Source organism: Triturus cristatus, chromosome 2_1, assembly GCF_964204655.1.
Source record: "Triturus cristatus chromosome 2_1, aTriCri1.1, whole genome shotgun sequence".
NCBI lineage: Eukaryota > Metazoa > Chordata > Amphibia > Caudata > Salamandridae > Triturus > Triturus cristatus.
This window is the reverse complement of record NC_140581.1, coordinates 566,764,849-566,783,029: the sequence shown is the minus strand read 5'-3', so window position 1 is coordinate 566,783,029 and position 18,181 is coordinate 566,764,849. Positions and strand designations below refer to the sequence as shown.

Below are 18,181 nucleotides of genomic sequence, written 5' to 3'. Positions count from 1 at the left end.
CCCAATCTGGCTTCCGTGCGTCTCACAGTACTGAGACTGCTGTTATTGAAGTAGTGGACAATATCAGGTTAGCTTTGGACAATCAAGAATCTGCAATTCTAGTCCTCTTGGACCTGTTTGCAGCTTTCGATACCATCTCCCACAGCATTCTTACACGCCGGCTGTGGGAGGTGGGTATCAGAGGGAAGGCCCTTAAATGGTTTGAGAGCTACCTGGCAAACCGTCTTATCACGGTATCTGTCAACGGTATTGCCTCTAAAACCCACCCAGTCACAGTCGGGGTTCCGCAGGGTTCTATACTTAGTCCAATGTTATTCAATGTCTATCTAACTCCTCTTGCTGACATTATTAGGACTTACGGATTCGAAACAATCTCCTACGCTGATGATACTCAGTTGCTTGTTACCTGTAAGTCGGATCTAACTGATGTGCGAGCTCGTTTTAAAAATTGCCTGATCCGGATAAATGACTGGAGGAATGACAATAAGCTTCAACTAAATGGTAGCAAGACAGAGGTTATCCTATTCGGAAAAGCGAAACAGCTCTGGTCCAGAGATTGGTGGCCGGAAGAGCTGGGCATCTGTCCACAGCCTAAGCAAACAGTGCGTAATCTTGGCATCATGATTGACAAGTCTTTGTCCTTGAGGACCCATATAAATCAGGTACTTGGAACCTGCTTTGGGATTAAGCTAATGCTGCTGAAGATTTTCAAGTGGCTACCCCCGGAAACAAGGAAACCTCTGGTTCAGGGTCTTATAATTAGCTGCTTGGACTATGGCAATGCCCTGTTCACTGGGCTTAACCAGGATCTGCTTTGTAAGCTTCAGATCCTACAAAACACGGCCGCCAGACTGGTTCTTGATCTTCCCCCTCGGTCCCCCTCTGCTCCTTCTCTCAAAACTCTGCATTGGTTACCTGTCCGCCAAAGAGGGCGTTTTAAAATTCTTAGTCTTGCCCACAAGGTAATGTATGGGGCTGGTCCATTGTATCTTGCTAAGAAGCTCCGATGGTATGTCCCTGGACGCTCTCTGCGATCGAGTTCTAGATTTTCTCTTGCCCAGCCACGTATCCGTACGGTATGTAATGGAGGTCGATCTTTCTCCTATCTTGCCCCTTTTCTGTCGAATCAACTCCCGTTGGAATTAACATCTATAACTAACCATCTACTCTTCTGTAGAAAGCTTAAGACCTGGCTTTTTGCCCTCTAATCTAGGCTGAGCCTCACAGTTGATGTATTTTCTTTTGTTTTTGGCTGCAAAGCGCCCTGAGACCGTTTGGTGATATGCGCGCTATATAAAAATATCTGACATTGACATTGACATAATTGTATGTTTTGAAGAATTGATGACATGAGGTCTTCCAGACAGAGATAGTGCAGAACAAAAAACAGCTTAGTGGAATGTGAGCAAATCTGAGGAGCATATGGCAATGTGGTTTCCGCTGTCTTACCAGGATTATAATGTGGCTAAACAGTAGCCACTGACAAGCTCATTAGAGTCCAGCCATCGATTTAGGGTGTTTTATTACTCACATTCACGAGGCTTCTAACACTGGTTGAACTCATTATTCATTTCAACAATATTCTTATATAAATATAATCAGTGATGTCAATCAATTATGTCATTTAACTTTAGGAGTTATGTAATATGTGCTATGTGAGGTCACAAGCAGTGCATGAAGGGGTGAAAATTATAGTTAGTTAATTACCTATAACTGAGCTATTTCAGTGTTTTTTTGGGTACTTTAACATTAGCTCATGCCTTATTATAACACTTAACTATAACACCACATTAACTGTTGGACTTTTCATTGAATTTCTGTTTTTTTTACTTAAGTTCTTAGCATCTAACCTAACTATAACATGATTTTAGACTTTAGTGTTTCAGCGAATATAAATACATATATATATATATATATATATATATATATATATATTCACTGAAAAAAACAAAGGTTTCAGGGGCGTTTTAGTTAACTGGACATTCCCCTCGTGCAAAACCCTAGAAATTCCCCCGTTATAGTTAGTTCAGCTAACTATAACTCGCGCCCCCACAATGCACTGCTGATGACGTCACATATTACATCACTCATGACATGGTCAGTGACATCACTGATGACATCTGAAATGACATCATTGATGACATCACTGATGACGTCATCCATGTGATAAATGAGTGCATCTTCTCACACCCTTTGATATACTCAATCAAAATTTTCAGACGTCCATTCTCAAAACCATAGATACTCCAATATCAATAACTACATACCCACTCATTGACTCTTAGATCTACACACACATCCACTCACTCACCTGTACAGTCACCCATACTTACAGTCACTCAGTACAGGACTATCATCTGCATTTATACACCTACATAGACACTCAAACGCCACCAATCATCCATAGAGGTACTCTCACACCTAGTCAATCATGCAAATAATGAATCACACTCCCATTTACTCACCTATGCAGTTATACACACACAAGTTCACTTACTCATAAAAATAGTACCACATTCTTATGCTCATATACAATCACTAATACAAGCACGCACTCATCCATACAGCCACTCTCACAATCACACACTCTCACATATACCCACTTATATACTCTTACACACATATATACTGCCTTTCACATATGTAGTTACTCACACATGTACCACTGAGATATACATTCAATCACTAACACACCCATACATACACTTACCCAACCATACAGCCCATCACAGATGCACTCTTAAAACCATGCACCCATAGAATCACCCACTTACACATGTATGCACAGAGTCACACACACCCCACCCACACAAACACTCAGGCACCCATACAGATACTCAGACAACCAATCAATAACCCATAGAGACACTCATATAGCTATTCACAAAATCATGCAGCCGCTTATACACCAACAGACAGACAGATAGACATTCACACAGTTTAGTCACTAGTCTGCAGTAAGATACATTTAATGACTCACTTATAGCGTCAGTCACGCACCTACTAAATCATCCATTCGCACACATAGGTTTTTCCCTATATATTTATTATATTAAACATCTTTAAAACTTACAGAAACACACACTCACTGGATGACGTCATCAGTGATGTCATCAGTGATGTCATTTCAGATGTCATCAGTGATGTCATCAGTGATGTCACTGACCATGTCATGAGTGATGTAATATGTGACGTCATCAGCAGTGCATTGCGGGGGCGTGAGTTATAGTTAGCTGAACTAACTATAACGGGGGAATTTCTAGGGTTTTGTACGAGGGAAATGTCCAGCTAACTATAACGCCCCTGAAACCTATGGTTTTTTCAGTGAATTTCTAAGGTTACTGGTAAGTACACTTAGAATTACTTTTCAGAGTCAGTGCTGGGCTAAAAGATGCAGCCCTGGGTTCAACCTGATAACAGGTGAGAAAAACGGAATTCGTAGTTCGGCTAATTTTAAAGGAATATTTTTAGTTTGTGAAAATAGACACTTAGAAACTTTTCTGCTGAAAACCACACAATGGATTCCTATGGAAGGAAATACAAGTTACTGGTAAATACGCTTAGAATTACTTTTCAGAGTCAGTGCTGGGCTAAAAGATGCAGCCCAGGGTTCTCTCCTGATTACAGGTGAGTAAATCGGAATTCGTAGTTCGGCTGATTTTAGAGGAATATTTATACATTTCAAAAATGGACACTTAGAAAATGTTCTGGTGAAAACCAGACAATGGATTCCTATGGAAGGAAATACAAGTTACTGGTAAGTACGCTTAGAATTACTTTTCAGAGTCAGTGCTGGGCTAAAAGATGCAGCCCTGGGTTCTCTCCTGATAACAGGTGAGTAGATCGGAATTCGGCTGATTTTAGAGGAATATTTTTAGTTTGTGAAAATAGACACTTAGAAACTTTTCTGGTGAAAACCAAACAATGGATTCCTATGGACGGAAATACAAGTTACTGGTAAATACGCTTAGATTTACTTTTCAGGGTCAGTGCTGGGCTAAAAGATGCAGCACTGGGTTCTCTCCTGATAACAGGTGAGTAAATCGGAATTCGTAGTTCGGCTGATTTTAGAGGAATATTTGTACAATGGTGAAGGAAGGGGGCGGGGCCTGAGGTGATATGTGTGCAAACACGCCCTGTGGCGCGTTTTAAGTTGGGGAATTAATTCCTCTTCAATCCTGAGGTCCCCTCGGGTCCAACTAGCCCACCAGGTACCTCCAGTATGCGCCAGGGGTCTGCATTGCAGAGAGGTGTTCAGAGGCCATGCCCCTTTTTACAACACTCTGCAACGTAGCTCCGTGGCAGTTACTGGAGGTATCTGGTGGGCTAGTTGGTCCCCAGGGACCCTCAGGATTGAAGAGGAATTAATTCCCCAACTTAAAACGCGCCACAGATTTTTTTTATATTTTTTTTTTGCGGGGTACCCCTTTGGGGACCCTCTCACGTGGGTCGCAGGGTAAGGGTAGGTTCACGCTGCACCCTTGCGCCCTTCTTCTATTTATTCTTCACAACACTGACCTTGACACACTGTGCTGGATAATGGTGCCACCAACAGAAAAATGTTTGTGACAGTCAGCCAATAAGAATGGGGAAGATTTGTGAATCCACAACTGGGTTTGGACAACAGGAGGTAAAGCTGTCTAGTCCAATAGTGTTAAAAAAGGAAACAAGGGAAACCCTACTCACACAGAACCATGGTAGGTATTGTATAAACAGAAACAATGGTTCCTGTGGGACAATGTATGTGATAATAATACTAATGTGCACAATCGCAATGGCTAAGGGTTAGATCGATATCCAAAAGAGAAAAAACCATATACAACGCAATATTTAGTACGAACAGTAGTTGTTTTATATATATATATATATATATATATATATATATATATATATATATAGATAGATAGATAGATATATGTACATATATGTATATAGATGCAATTTTTGTCAAATCACCAGTGTAATGTGTCCCCAGTGAACATGGAACCTAGAGAAAATGGTGACATATTTGTGACATATACATTTGGTTTCCAACAAATTGTTAAAGTCGACCATCAAGAGACATTTGTAGTAGAAACAGCGTCCTTATATAATATTATGCGCTGTTGAATGGTTCGCTTTGTTAGTGTCGACGGCGTTTCAACCCCTAAGGGGATGAGGGGTCTCTTGAGGACCTAGTGATATAGGGACATCTATAATACAAGAGGAAAAGAGTATAATCAATGTGAGCCATGAAAGCAACAGCGTAGCTGCATTGGAACATGTTGAAACGGCCTGTACCTGAGATGGAGGATAGTCTGACAGCGTGAACAATGTGCACCTCAGGCAGTGAAAGGATAAAATGGGGGGGTACTCACATGGGACCCAGCCGGGCACTGCACATGTGGTAAAGGGGGAAAAACAAAGAAAAAATGAAGCGTTGGTCATCATTTGAAAAACTGCCAGAATCGTGCCAATGTGAATAACCATGTGTGTTAACTAATATTGAACTTACCCCAGCGAGGGGAAGGGAGCTGTCAGGGAGACAGGAGCACCAGGTGGTGCAGTACTATGGACAGACACACAACAGTCCGTTTAGCCCAATGTGGCCTCTGTGGAGAACAAGGGGGTGTTACTACTGTAGCGGCTGTCACAGTGTATAACAATAGAGTATCATTAGAACAATAGTTAACCAGAGAAAAGATTAGGAGGGATGAGTATTTCCAGAATTAATTTAAATGCTCCAATTTTCGGTAGCACACAAAGAGACTCAGGTCATGACGGTCCGTGTACCTAAAGCAAAGTGAGGAAGGGAATGGCATTAGAATAGAATCCTGCACTAGCTATAAAGGCCTGCTAGTTTAACTGGGTGAGGGAGGGCCTCTTACCTATTTAATTAATAGAAGTTAGTGGCGCGTGCAGCTGCTAGGCATCTACATGGCACCGCATGTGTCAGTATCCACTTGTACGATGAGAACATGCCAGGACCTGGGCCGCAACTAAATGCCTTTAACATGCGCGTGAAAAACCGGACGTCACGGCAGGCATCCTAATTGATAACCGCCTGACAGTGTACTCCCGTTTTCAGCGCTCCCACAGTGGAAGCCAAAAGTGAAGACAGACCCTGTATTGGTCTATATATTGTTTTAATAACACTAAAGTCCTCTGAGGTGCACTCGTCCACTGATGTGGCATAGCCAGTAAATTGTTGTTACAATGCATCGTGTGTATTACATGCATATGAAGAGTGATACCGGTTCTGTTGGGGGATGAAAGGAAAGAGGGGCGTCTCTCTGGGGACACGTATGATTAAATCAGTGTTGTGCCTAACATAGATTCGTAAATAATAATAATTATGTTAATAGCTTTGTGTAACCTAATGTTGGACTTGGCCCTTTTTGGCTAAAGTTCCCTAAACCTTTTGCCTCCCCCTAGACCTTTTTTCTGATATGGTGTTGCCAACATAGATGCTGTGGGCACTTTGCCACTGCTGATCAATGTCAAAGTGCAAGTGCTCCCTGTGTAAAGTGTTATGGTAATTGGTTGTCCATGATTGGTATGTTTGCCTTACTAGTAAAGTCCCTAGTAAAGTGTACTATGTGTGCCAGGGCTGGTAATGCAAATGCTACTAGTGGGCCTGCAGCACTAATTGTGCCACCCACACAAGTAGCCCTACAGAGAGAACTCAGGCCTGCCACTGCAGTGCCTGCGCACAGTTTGTTAAACTGCCATGTTGTCCCGACAAGTGCACCCACTTGCCAGGCCTTACCCTTCCCTTGTTATGCACATCAGATACCCCTATGGTAGGTCCAAGGTCCCCCACTAGGCAGGGTGCAGTGTATGTGAAAGGTAGGACATGTACTAAGGTGTGTACCATGTCATCATAGTGAAATACTCTCCATTTTGTTTTTCACTTTTGCAAGGCCATCTTGCCCATGGGACAGAATGGGGAAAGCTGTCTAATATGTTTCCAGCCTATCTTCCCATAGGCTTAAGATGGAGAGGTGAAGTGTAGTGTGCTTGAACTCACAATTTAATAACACATCTTTTTGTGAAGGTGGTTTTTGCATTGTGTGTTTAGAAACCACTCTTTTAGAAGTGGCTGTTTTTTTGTGTTCTAACATTTCTGTGTGTCTCTGCCTGGTTGTAGATTGACTGTCTTGATTTTAATGTGATAGGCTCTGGGGAATGTCTTGACCCAGGGGAGAAGGTGAGACAGCAACAGGCTGGCCTGCATCTGGAGTGTATGGCGGAGGAGTAGCCCCTGGAGGTGAAGAGGCCTGGGCTTCTGCCATAAAACAATGGCTCCATCTCCTGCTGAGTGATTGAGGATCCAGACTCCCACTATCAAAGGAAGAAGGTGTCACTGGCAGGGAGACACCCAGAACTGGTATGGACAGGGGTCAGTCCCCCCCTGAACACAAAGACTTCAAAGACATTTAGGGGTATAGCTATGAGAGCTGAAACCCCTGAATATTGGAATGGAACTGATCAAGACTGAGAATCATTGAAACTACTTTGTGGTCAAGAGGAAACTCTTCCAAGGAAGAACAGCTGAAGAGACTGAAGGAAAGGACTGATCCTTGCTGTGCGTTCTGGGGCTGGCCTGCAGTTTGCTGATTTAACCAAGGAGAGGCAAAGGGACTTTGCTGTGTGTTGTGTCCCCCCTGCATGAAAGGATTTTGCTATGTGGTGTGTCCTGAAGTAACTTATCCCCAAGGGCCCAAGGAGAGCTGGCTCCCTGTTGTGGAAAGTCAGGAACATAAAAGTTTCCATGGGTGTCTCAGCGACGCTGTGTGCATGTACTTTTTGCAGCCTGAGACCCTCCTAAGATCTGCCCTGTGATTGTGTGCACTCGGAGTCCAAGTGAATCTCAGCGACGCAGTGTGCGTGTGCTTTGTGCAGCCTGAGACCTTTGTGAGGATTGCCCTGGGATTGTGCGCACCCAGAGCTCAAGTGAGTCTCAGCGACGCTGTGTGCATGTGCTCTGTTGCAGTCTGAGACCTTCATGAGAAATTGCCCCGTGACGGTGTGTCCCGGAGCAGTTGTGTTTTCTGAGTTGATCGACAGCGTGACCAGAAGTGCGGCGATCGTCATTGCCATCGGCCCGAGCCTGCCTTTGCCAAGGAGAGAACTCGAACCACCACGTCAGGGTCCGTGTTCCACTGCCCAAGATCAACGAAGTCGCATCGGAGGCCCAAGCCGTGAGGAGAGGAGAGTGAGATCGTACCCCCCAGGTAACGCTCAGCGAGCGTGGGTGTGTCGCACCTGGTGCGGGGTGCGGGCTATGAGAGAAACGCTCTCAGCCTTTCCCATCTTTGCAGCGCGAGCCTCCGCTCAAGTTCGTATTGCTACCGGTACTTGCCGAGGAGTGGCAGTACCGTGGCCGGAGTGTGGAGCTGCACTTTGTTTTACACCATACCCATGTTAGGGGCATATTTTGGAAGTAGCTGACAGCAAGTCAGTAAGAGTGGCATAGAGGCAGTCCAAAGCACCGTTATCGGTGCCGAAGTACATTATTGTAGGCATTGCGAACTGCCTGATTGTTGCATTACAAACTACATTATTTTGGCATTACAAACTGCCTGATTGTTGCATAACGAACTGCATTATTTTGACATTACTAAGTGCCTGATTCTTGAATTACAAACTGCATAGCATTGCATTAGGACTGCATTGGATCATTGAGAATTGCTCATTAATACTGCAAGAACGTACAAGGGCTTGCTGATCTAATAATCGGCAAGGTGAGATATTACAAATACGCATATGTTGGACTTTTATCGTGTGGTCTCATCGTATATCTTTTCTTTTATAAACATTTAATTGTTTTTTATGAAACTCGTGTGGAGTCCATTTGTGGTGTCATCATTGGGTCGCTGAGAGCATGGTTGCAAATACTTTACACATTTGCCTTGGAGATAAGCCTGGCTGCCCGTGCCAAGCAACCGAGGGGGTGAGCAGGGGCTATCTGAGAAGGTGTCCTTCCTTTCCCTGACTTAGAAGCAAGGGTCCCTATTTGGACTGAGGTACCTACCTCAGCCAATTAGAGACCCCCAGTTCTAACACCTAATGTCAGCAGTAATGTAATATTTTCACATTGTGGCACACCCAAGATGAAACGTGCTGAACAAGTGCTCGATAATATTGATGTTAATGTTTCTAACCCTATACAGGCTATTATCAGTGGTAATAGATTGCAGTCTCATTGCGGTACAAACAAGATGAAACGGTGGTCATGCAACAATAGAAGATATTGTTTAAGACATAGTGCACAGAGTGTGATGCGACTTATACGAACACTTAAGCATTTCATACATATTCTTGTGGCCTAATGCTGGCTATGGACATAGCGAGATAATATTGATTTAGCAATGGAAGATATTAATCAGGATATGTCTATTCATACATATTCATGTAGCATATTGCTGAGTTAAAGACATTTTAGGACATTACTAACACAGAAATGCAAAACATTATTTAGTAAGCGCCTACAGACATGGCGGCTCATATGGCAGTTCATCCATATCCTTAAGGCAAATTGCTGTGAATCATTCTTGTAGCAAAATGTGAACCTTGTGAGACACAATGAGAGCTCGGATGGCATGAGTGCAGAAGTAGTGATGGTCTCTTAGTTCACTAGTGAAGACACATACCCTCTCAATCCTTCAGCTGAATTTAGACCCTGGGCTATGGAGTTAGTCTTCTCTATCCAGCGACACTCTAATCTTTGTAGGATTTGTGTCATGTCTCCACCTCGTTCTGGGACTTTTGCTTTGTCAATTATTTGCCACTTTATCTCATCTGCTGTGTGGTTGTTATCAGCATAGTGTGACACCATTAGGCACCGAGCATCTAATGCGGCTACAATGTTGACCGATGCGCGCTTTGATAGGTTGTTGTGTCTGCCCAATGTACGCTAAATTGCATGGGCACCATAAGCAATACACTATGTTACAGTTTGAGAAAAAATCTAATGTCTGTTTAACATTCGTGTGCTCAAATGTATTTGTGTCGAATGTGAAAGCGCATGCAACACAGTTACTGCACTTAAAATGTCCTTTCAATTCTGGTAAGCCCTACGATGATTCTATGGTGCCAGTTTTCCTTACATTACTGCTTTCACTAGAGGATCGTATTAAATGGTCTTTAATATTTTTGCCCTGTTTAAAAGCAAACATGGGGGATTCTATCGTAGAATCAATGCTGTTTATTAAGTCCCAATTTTTAGAGATCAAATTCTTGACCTTGTTGATGTGTACACCAAAAGTGGTAACACAGATAAGCCTGTTAATAGGGGTCTTCTCTTTTGTGATTAAGAGCTTCTCTCTCGGGCAGGATCAGGCATGTTCAAGTGATTTTCTTATTAGTCTGTTTGGGTAACCTCTAGCCAGAAGTTTGGATTTCAATATCTGGGCTTCATTCATATAGTCCTCCTTACGTGAACAATTTCTTCGTAAGCGAAGAAACTGTCCAAACGGTAGACCATCTTTGAGTGCTCGAGGGTGATGACTTCTGTATGCCAATAGAGTGTTACTCTCTGTAGGTTTCCTATGGAGACTTGTGTAAAGGGTACCTTTATCATGTTTAATGCAGAGGTCTAGAAATGCTATAGCTGACTTGTCTATCGTGCATGTGAACGTGAGGTATTTCTGGATGTTATTGAGGTAATCCACAAACTCATGGAATTGCATCTCACTCCCTGACCAAATTAAAAAGAATTCGTCAATATACCACTTCCAACATAAAATGTTGGAGCGGTACCTGTTGGTGGTGTTTAGAGCAAAAGTCTATTCTATGTGGTCCATGTAGATGTTCGCTAGGATGGGTGCGAAAACAGCTCCCATGCTGTTCCCCGAAATGGTAATAGGTGCCCTCCGAAACAAAATAATTGAAATGAAAGGCAATTCTAAGCAAGGAAATGATCAAATGTGTGGGAACTTGTATAGGCTTTGTTCTGGTCAGTAGAAATGTCTCTATTATCGGAATGCTGTCTTCCTGCGGTATATTGGTGTACAATGACGAAATGTGTAAGGTTGCCAGCCAATCCGTTGTGATGTTGTAGGGCATGCCATCTATTAAGTTAATCATGTACCTGCTGTCCCTTACATATGTTTCCTGTGTGGGAACAAAATATTTTATAAAGAAGTCAATGTACCTCTCAATTGGTTCTAAAGCTGAATCACAGCCTGATAGAATGGGCCGTCCTGGAAGATTGGTGGTGCTCATTAATTGACCACGAAATTCGAGAGACCTTTGCATCAGGTTATCACGAGAGGTTCTGCTAGACTGCTGCAGCATCCACTCTAAAGCTGAGAGCCGATACAGTGAGAAGTGGAACGGAGGCCAGCTAATCATGTATTTTCCTTCCGAGGGAACACTCTCTCCTAGCTGAAGTCTGATAACCACAGCTAATCAGCTATGAACAGGTATGCAGTGCCCTGGGTCCCAAGAAACTCTAAAGACAAGTTAGTTACTCTATGTTCTCATAGCATAAAGAAGTAGTTTTAGGGTGTGAGGCTACTAGGAACATTCTAATTATGTTGCAGCTGGTCATTTTAGTCTCGCTGCTAGCAAGGTGGATAAGTGCTGTTTTAATTATATTCTGTGTGGTTATTACCCATGTACTATGCAACAGGATGAGATTACTGTTTTTAAATGTATATTTTCTTATTGCAATACGAGAGTGTGCTACTCTAAAGTAAAAAATTGGGTTAGAAAATACATTAACCCTTTATGGGACTACTATTAAGCCACAAAGTATGGACACCACACCAGCAGGTATGCTCAGTGAGGTTGTGTGGGGGTACATTAACTTGGACTCCTCTGCTGAAGCAATGCACTCAGTCCAGGCACCTGTGGATAGCAAAATCAAACCTTGTAGACCTGAGCCAGAGTCCCAGGTTATGCAACATGGCGCCCAAACAGCGGCATATGGATTTGTTTTACCTTTGAGTAGTTTTTGAATATGCACACTCAAAAGAAGCATCATGACAAGTACAGGGAGATATCTGTAATAATCAGGGTTACCTCATACAGACAAAATAAGGAAACACCTATTTCCTGTAAGGTTAGTCAAGTTTGACTCTTAAAAGGTTATTCCCATCTGTGGTTTTCTCTGTTATTGAATCTCATGTTTTAGTGAATCTGTTCAGTTCAAATTGCATCTCCTCCTGTGGTGATAGGAGTAAATTACTGAGAGGCAGTAACACAACATCTCAAGAACAGAGGTGTCCCTGATGCAGGGGAGGGGCAGTTACATTTGTAATAACTGAACACACAGTGCATTCCTTTGAAACAAATTACTCATGGGGGGAGCTTGAGGCAATAGATGCTGCCTGACTGCATTTACATGCTTATAAACCATCACCACCACCAGCAAATTATAGGACATACCAGTACATTGAAATCCCTTTGTTTACACACACAGACACACACACACAAACACACACACACACGAATGTTAGATTGGGTCCCCTGAGTAATGAAAGGGCCACATGGCCAGGGCTAGCTAAATATATTGGATTTCCACATCCTCCGACCCTGCCAGCTGCTGACAATGTAGGAGTCTTAAATTATACAGTCTCCTTATATAGGAATTTCATTTAATATGTGCTTCGAACTATGAATACTAGACGAGCTCTAGCAGGACAAGAAGGGCAGGGACGGTTTGCTGCACAAACAATCAGTTCACAGCCAGTAAACAGTATCATGGGAAAGAGGACCACGAAGCGATGAAATTGCCACCTGGATTGCTCATAAGGTCAACCAGTTGGAACTGGTTTACGCTCACACATGACATCAAGATAAATCTAGAATTCTGACTATGTGCCTCCCCTCAGAATGGTGCCACCTGAAGAAGAGCACAAGACCTGGGGAAGTATATTTTTATGCATCTACAGTAACATATATCCAGTTATCTCCAGTTTATGATTCCCGTCTTGCAATCGGCTTGACTACTCCCTTCTTTCTGAGTTTCTGTATTAGCGCCGGGACACCCCTCCGGGGGTAGCTGCGCGCTTTATAAGCTACTTAAATAAATAAATAATAAATAAATATATGTAAAGTCTGAAAAAATAATCTATAAATTGTCTAATAACTGAAATATTGAATCAATGCAACTCAAATAAAAACCTTTTTATTTTTTAATTGTTTAACTCCCAGGCAGTTTATGAAGCATGATACAGCCAAGTTCTAGCCGCACATTAAAACGAAAACCATGGAAATAACACCGTTCCTTATTATTATAGTGCAATTTCATGTTGGAATGTACGTGATTCTATTTTGTTCCATATAAGAATTTCATTTTCCAACTAGTTATTTTATCTGTGGAAATAAATATTACTCTTTTCTTTTTATATCCTAATTAGAAACATTCACCAGACCATTATCAAAGGACGTGTACGTAAATGCAGTCTCTACTCCTACAACTCTTTCTAGCAACGTATTATCCATGGAAAAGTTGTCACTGGTTTGAATGTTTGACTGTACTTTACACAATCTAGTGAGGCATCCCGTGGCAAATTTAAAAATCAACACTTTCGCTCTCTATTTAATCAACCAACCTCAAATCTAGGCAATTTCACATAGATGGGGGCAGATTCAAACCTCATGAAATTCCATTCCCGGAAAGAGTTAACTGTGCTTCAAAATAAATACTTCTGCAGAGCCCTGGATGAGGAAGTAACACAACTATTCATTAGAACATAGACTCGAAGAGAGAGAAGGAAGTCGAACATGAACCAGTTGTTCTCACCTGTTGCATTGTAGAGCAGAATGTAGAACGGTTCATCGGTTTCAGGCACATCGTCCTCACTGGTGAGGACAGAGATGTTGTGCATCGTGTCTCCCACTTCAAACACAAGGAGCTTGCCCAGGGTAGCTGGAATAAAGTCCCCCTCTTCAGCAGATGCAACTCCGTTGACGGTGGCATACATGACAGTTGACCTAAAACCAGCAGATCCGTTCCTCATAACTGTGAAGTTTGCAATTTCACTTTCTCCAACTCTTACATGAATAGGATCTAAAAATATATACATAAAATTTTTTTTATTTATTGCGTGGTAGAGACTTCAGTTAAAACACAATATAAATAACCTCAGATAAAATGCTTCATGCTCATTTGGAGCCTCTCAAAATGCCACTGTTGACAACGATTAAGCAATGATTAAAGTGTCCGGCACATGGTGGTGTCTTATCACATAGATTGAGAGACCCTAAGCCTTCTTCATGGGATTGGAAAGGGATTCAAGTAAATGAATTCCACCACAGAAGTATTTTAGGTGAGTGTACTATACACAGCAAAACACCAACTCATATGGTCACTTTGTGATTCATTTTGTTCAATAGCTGCATGCATCTGCATGCTTTGTGTTTACCGTCAGTCTTAACATATAAAATGTTCTCACCTCAGCAAAGTCCTTTACAGAGAACATTTGTGTATGCAAACAAAATTGGGGCTCGTTTTATTGACCTCAGATGTATGTTGGGATTCAAATAGAATAGATTATCAGCGAATACTCGACTTTCTCTGCTCTCTTGCTATGTAGCTATCTACCTTACTTACATTGCACACATTAATTGGTGTATCAGTTAGACTTTCTAGAAAACACAAAAGATGTAAAGTCGTTAGAACTTTAAAAAAAGAGCATCATTTGTACGACGTGTTGTTGAGTAGTCTTCACTTTCTGACTGATTTTGTTGCACATTTCAGAAAAGATGTGGCACTTTAAATCACACTTCTGCTTTACCTAAGTGCGGTATATACTGATGCATCTAATACCACAATTAATTAATGCCGCTCAGTTACCTGACCTCTGAAGGATGGACTGTGCATTTGCTTTGTCGGGATTCCAAGTTACGAACTGCAGAGTACACCAGATGTTAGAGGCATGCCAAAACTCACTGTGGATTCTGGCACATTATTGGTGCATTCTGCATTGCATGCCTGCACTACAAACAGCACTGAATAGTCATGACTCTTGAAAGAGCTCAAAATGTGCTTACTTTATATACAGCTTATTTACCGATTTAGACACAGAAACCTGAATGTGGAATTTACACGAGTTGAGAAAAAGCAATACAAACATGAAAAACAGCACCGTACAAATGTGCTTGAAACATGTAGAAAAAGAGAAACATAAATTCAAATAGATTATTATGTTTAATAATAGGGTGTTTCAACAGGCCATATATATAAGAAAATGATTTTGAATACTTTTCTGACAAATGCAATTCTAATGATGTGACTCAGCATTTCTATTGCCTTTCATTATAATGCTTCATGAGTAAAATGTGGTGCAAAATGTAGATGCAATATTTTACATAACTGATATTTTCAGTAGTGATAATAAACATTATTAGCATTTTGAAAAAATAAAAATGATTTTAGTATGTTTTACATGTATGAATGTTGAAATTTGGTGGTAATAGGCCACATTTAGCCTTAATCATTTCTATGTGGTAACACACTGATGAATACTACTATTATTTCTTTAAAGTAATTGCTTATTTCATTATGCTTGATTCTACTTAGGAGTTTATTTTCCTGAAAATGAAATATTAGGTTTAAATGTGTTTATTCGTTTCCTTTCTGAATAGCATTATTTCATAGCTGCATACAATGGACTTTACGCATTTTCTTCAAATGTTGCTTTTTCTGTTCTGCAGGTGAAACATTTCGTATAACTAAGGGCATTCTCTTAGTGTTCATTGTAGGGTGAATTGCTGAGAACCTGATCCCTGCACAGACCTCATGGATTGAAACATTGTTAATTTCCTTTGTCGACTAACCTGTGGAGATGTAATAGACAGTTGTTTCTAATGACATGCATGAGAAACTATCCTGAAGTATTGAAAATCTTGTACCTTCTGATCGAATGATCAACCACATGATGATCTGACCATTATGGTGTGATGATCACCAGGAGCGTCATAAAGACTATGTAAAGGGAGACCCCAAAGGAGGGGTGGCGGATAAATGCACCGCATCACATTTTGACAGCGACAAACTCTTTTTGTTCTTTTGCGAAGAAACCTGTGCTTTTTCAATGACATAAGATTCATCCTTTTGGTATTACTTTTGGACTATCTTTGCTGATGCTGCTATACTTAGTAGATTGATTAGAATCCTTCTTTGCCAAAAATCTGTTTTTCTATGCCCCATGTTTTTGACCTTTGCAAATTATTTTGCCTGCTGAACTTTCTTGGACTGTCTGGTAAGCAACCAGATTTTTCATTTTTCCCCTTTTAGCTCATGTCTATGGACTCGCCTCTAGAGGACTTTAAACTTTAAACTTGATCTTTTGCCCTTTGCTTTAGAACCTTTGAACCTCTTAAAAGAACAAACCATGCTCTGCCTTTGATGGTAGTAGGAATCTGTAATTTTGACTCTCTGGCAACTATCCTCTTCTGGATTAGAACCTTTGACTAAATGTGTGATTTTATACTACATGCTGTAAGATTCTTGGCTGAAATGCTTAAAATTATACTAATATGCATTGATTTTGGAACATTAATACAATAATCAAACTATTTAAATTGCCTGAGTCTGTTATTGTGTCTTGATGTTCTTTCTTTGAAACTGTGCTATTTAATATTGATTCTAGATGTGTAGCAAAGAGAGTCATAGACTCTTTTCAGAACCCCAAGTTCTGCTTCTTTTTCTGTGTTGCAACTGCAGAGCTCCTAGTGTGTATAGTTCTGGTTAGATTAAACTTCTTCCGAGGTTGGATCTACCCGTTGTAATATTGTATTCCTATAGTATGGTCCTAAGAGTGGTGTGTTTGAATCTGATCGCAAATTTGTTAGTTGGCTGCCAATAAATGGTCCTCATTTGGTGGCCAACATGGATTCTGGATACCTTAATTCCACCCCTCACAATCGGCAGAGAAAGATCCATGAAAGGGCCATCGCCTCTGTGGTAAAGGTCAGTGATAACAGTTGATTGACCGTAAAGGGCCCAGTGCGATTAGAGTATGGAGTAAAGAGAGAAAAACATTTTTGCTGGATCACTATCATTCCCGTTCTCTTGGTTCCCAACATTAGTGTTCTGTTTGACAAAGACCTGTCATGCTCGACCCTTTACAAAGATGTCCTGTATAAGACCCTGAAATGAAGGCTCTATAACAGAAATGTTAGCAATATTATCTATTGTTAAATGTTTCAAAAATCTTTATTTTCCTACCACTGGTTTACTAGACCTTCAGTATACCTAAAGACTTTAAGCAGCCCTCATAGCGAAATATCTGAGAAGATATCCATTGCGTCAGAGCCACACAGCCACAAGTATATTACATTAGGTGAGGAAGAACAAATTAAATACACACTAAATGTTCAATTCTCCCTACAGATCATTGTCTGCTTGTAATGGGTCTAAAATGAATTGCTTAAACCCCAAAGTGCCAATTATCATCCATAAACCCAAGACAATCAATCTTCTCAAAGATCGTACTACCAAATTTGGTCCAAGACCTCTAGTTCCTATAGGACAAACATACTATAAACACTTGCTTGCCACCATCCATTTTGCAAATTCTGTTCTCACATATATAGCAACTATTCTCCATGCACACATCAATGTGCATGATTACTATTGCAAAACCTATGCATATAATGTTTGTGGAGATTTTCACTAATAATAAAAATAAATATAAAACAGTACCACCTCTGCTGAGACAAATGGAACTGACAAAATAAGCAGAGTCAAGTAGGTGTCACCTCTGGCTCCACCTAATGCACTCCAAACAATGTAATTCAGTCACAAGCTATCGTCTGTAGAAAGGGGCCTATGATGGGCTAACATCGAGGGACTACATAATTGGGAAACTAACTGATGATTACCCTATCGTGCTGCGCATCCACACAGTCCACGAGAAGCAGCAGATTTGCAGTTCGATGGAACTCTTAAAATCAGGGGCCCTACAAACCATTGTCAAAAAAGCAAAAATAGCAGGAAACCTGAGGGACAAAGGAAAATAAATGTTGGGAATGTTAAGGCTGCACTGATGGTTCAGAACACATATCCTTACACACCCTGAGAACATCCCATATGGGACAACTTAATTCCAATTTAAATGTATAGATCTCACCCTCTAGATTTAAATTCCTAAACTAACAGGTATAGTCAACTGACAAACCAATTCAAAGGTATCACTATAAATAATTAGCTCTCTTATCGTTCACACTCATTAACTTTTGACCA

The 18,181-nt window shown here is 41.1% G+C and overlaps 1 protein-coding gene across 1 annotated transcript in view; it reads right to left on the bottom strand.

Annotated features, from left to right (window-relative positions):
- ADGRV1 (adhesion G protein-coupled receptor V1) overlaps positions 1–18,181 on the bottom strand; it is a 1,990,932-nt gene that overhangs the window by 1,619,594 nt on the left and 353,157 nt on the right. The window contains exon 17 of the mRNA XM_085632468.1: positions 13,736–14,002. Coding sequence (XP_085488594.1) covers positions 13,736–14,002 — 267 coding nt within the window. The remainder of the gene's footprint in view (positions 1–13,735; positions 14,003–18,181) is intronic.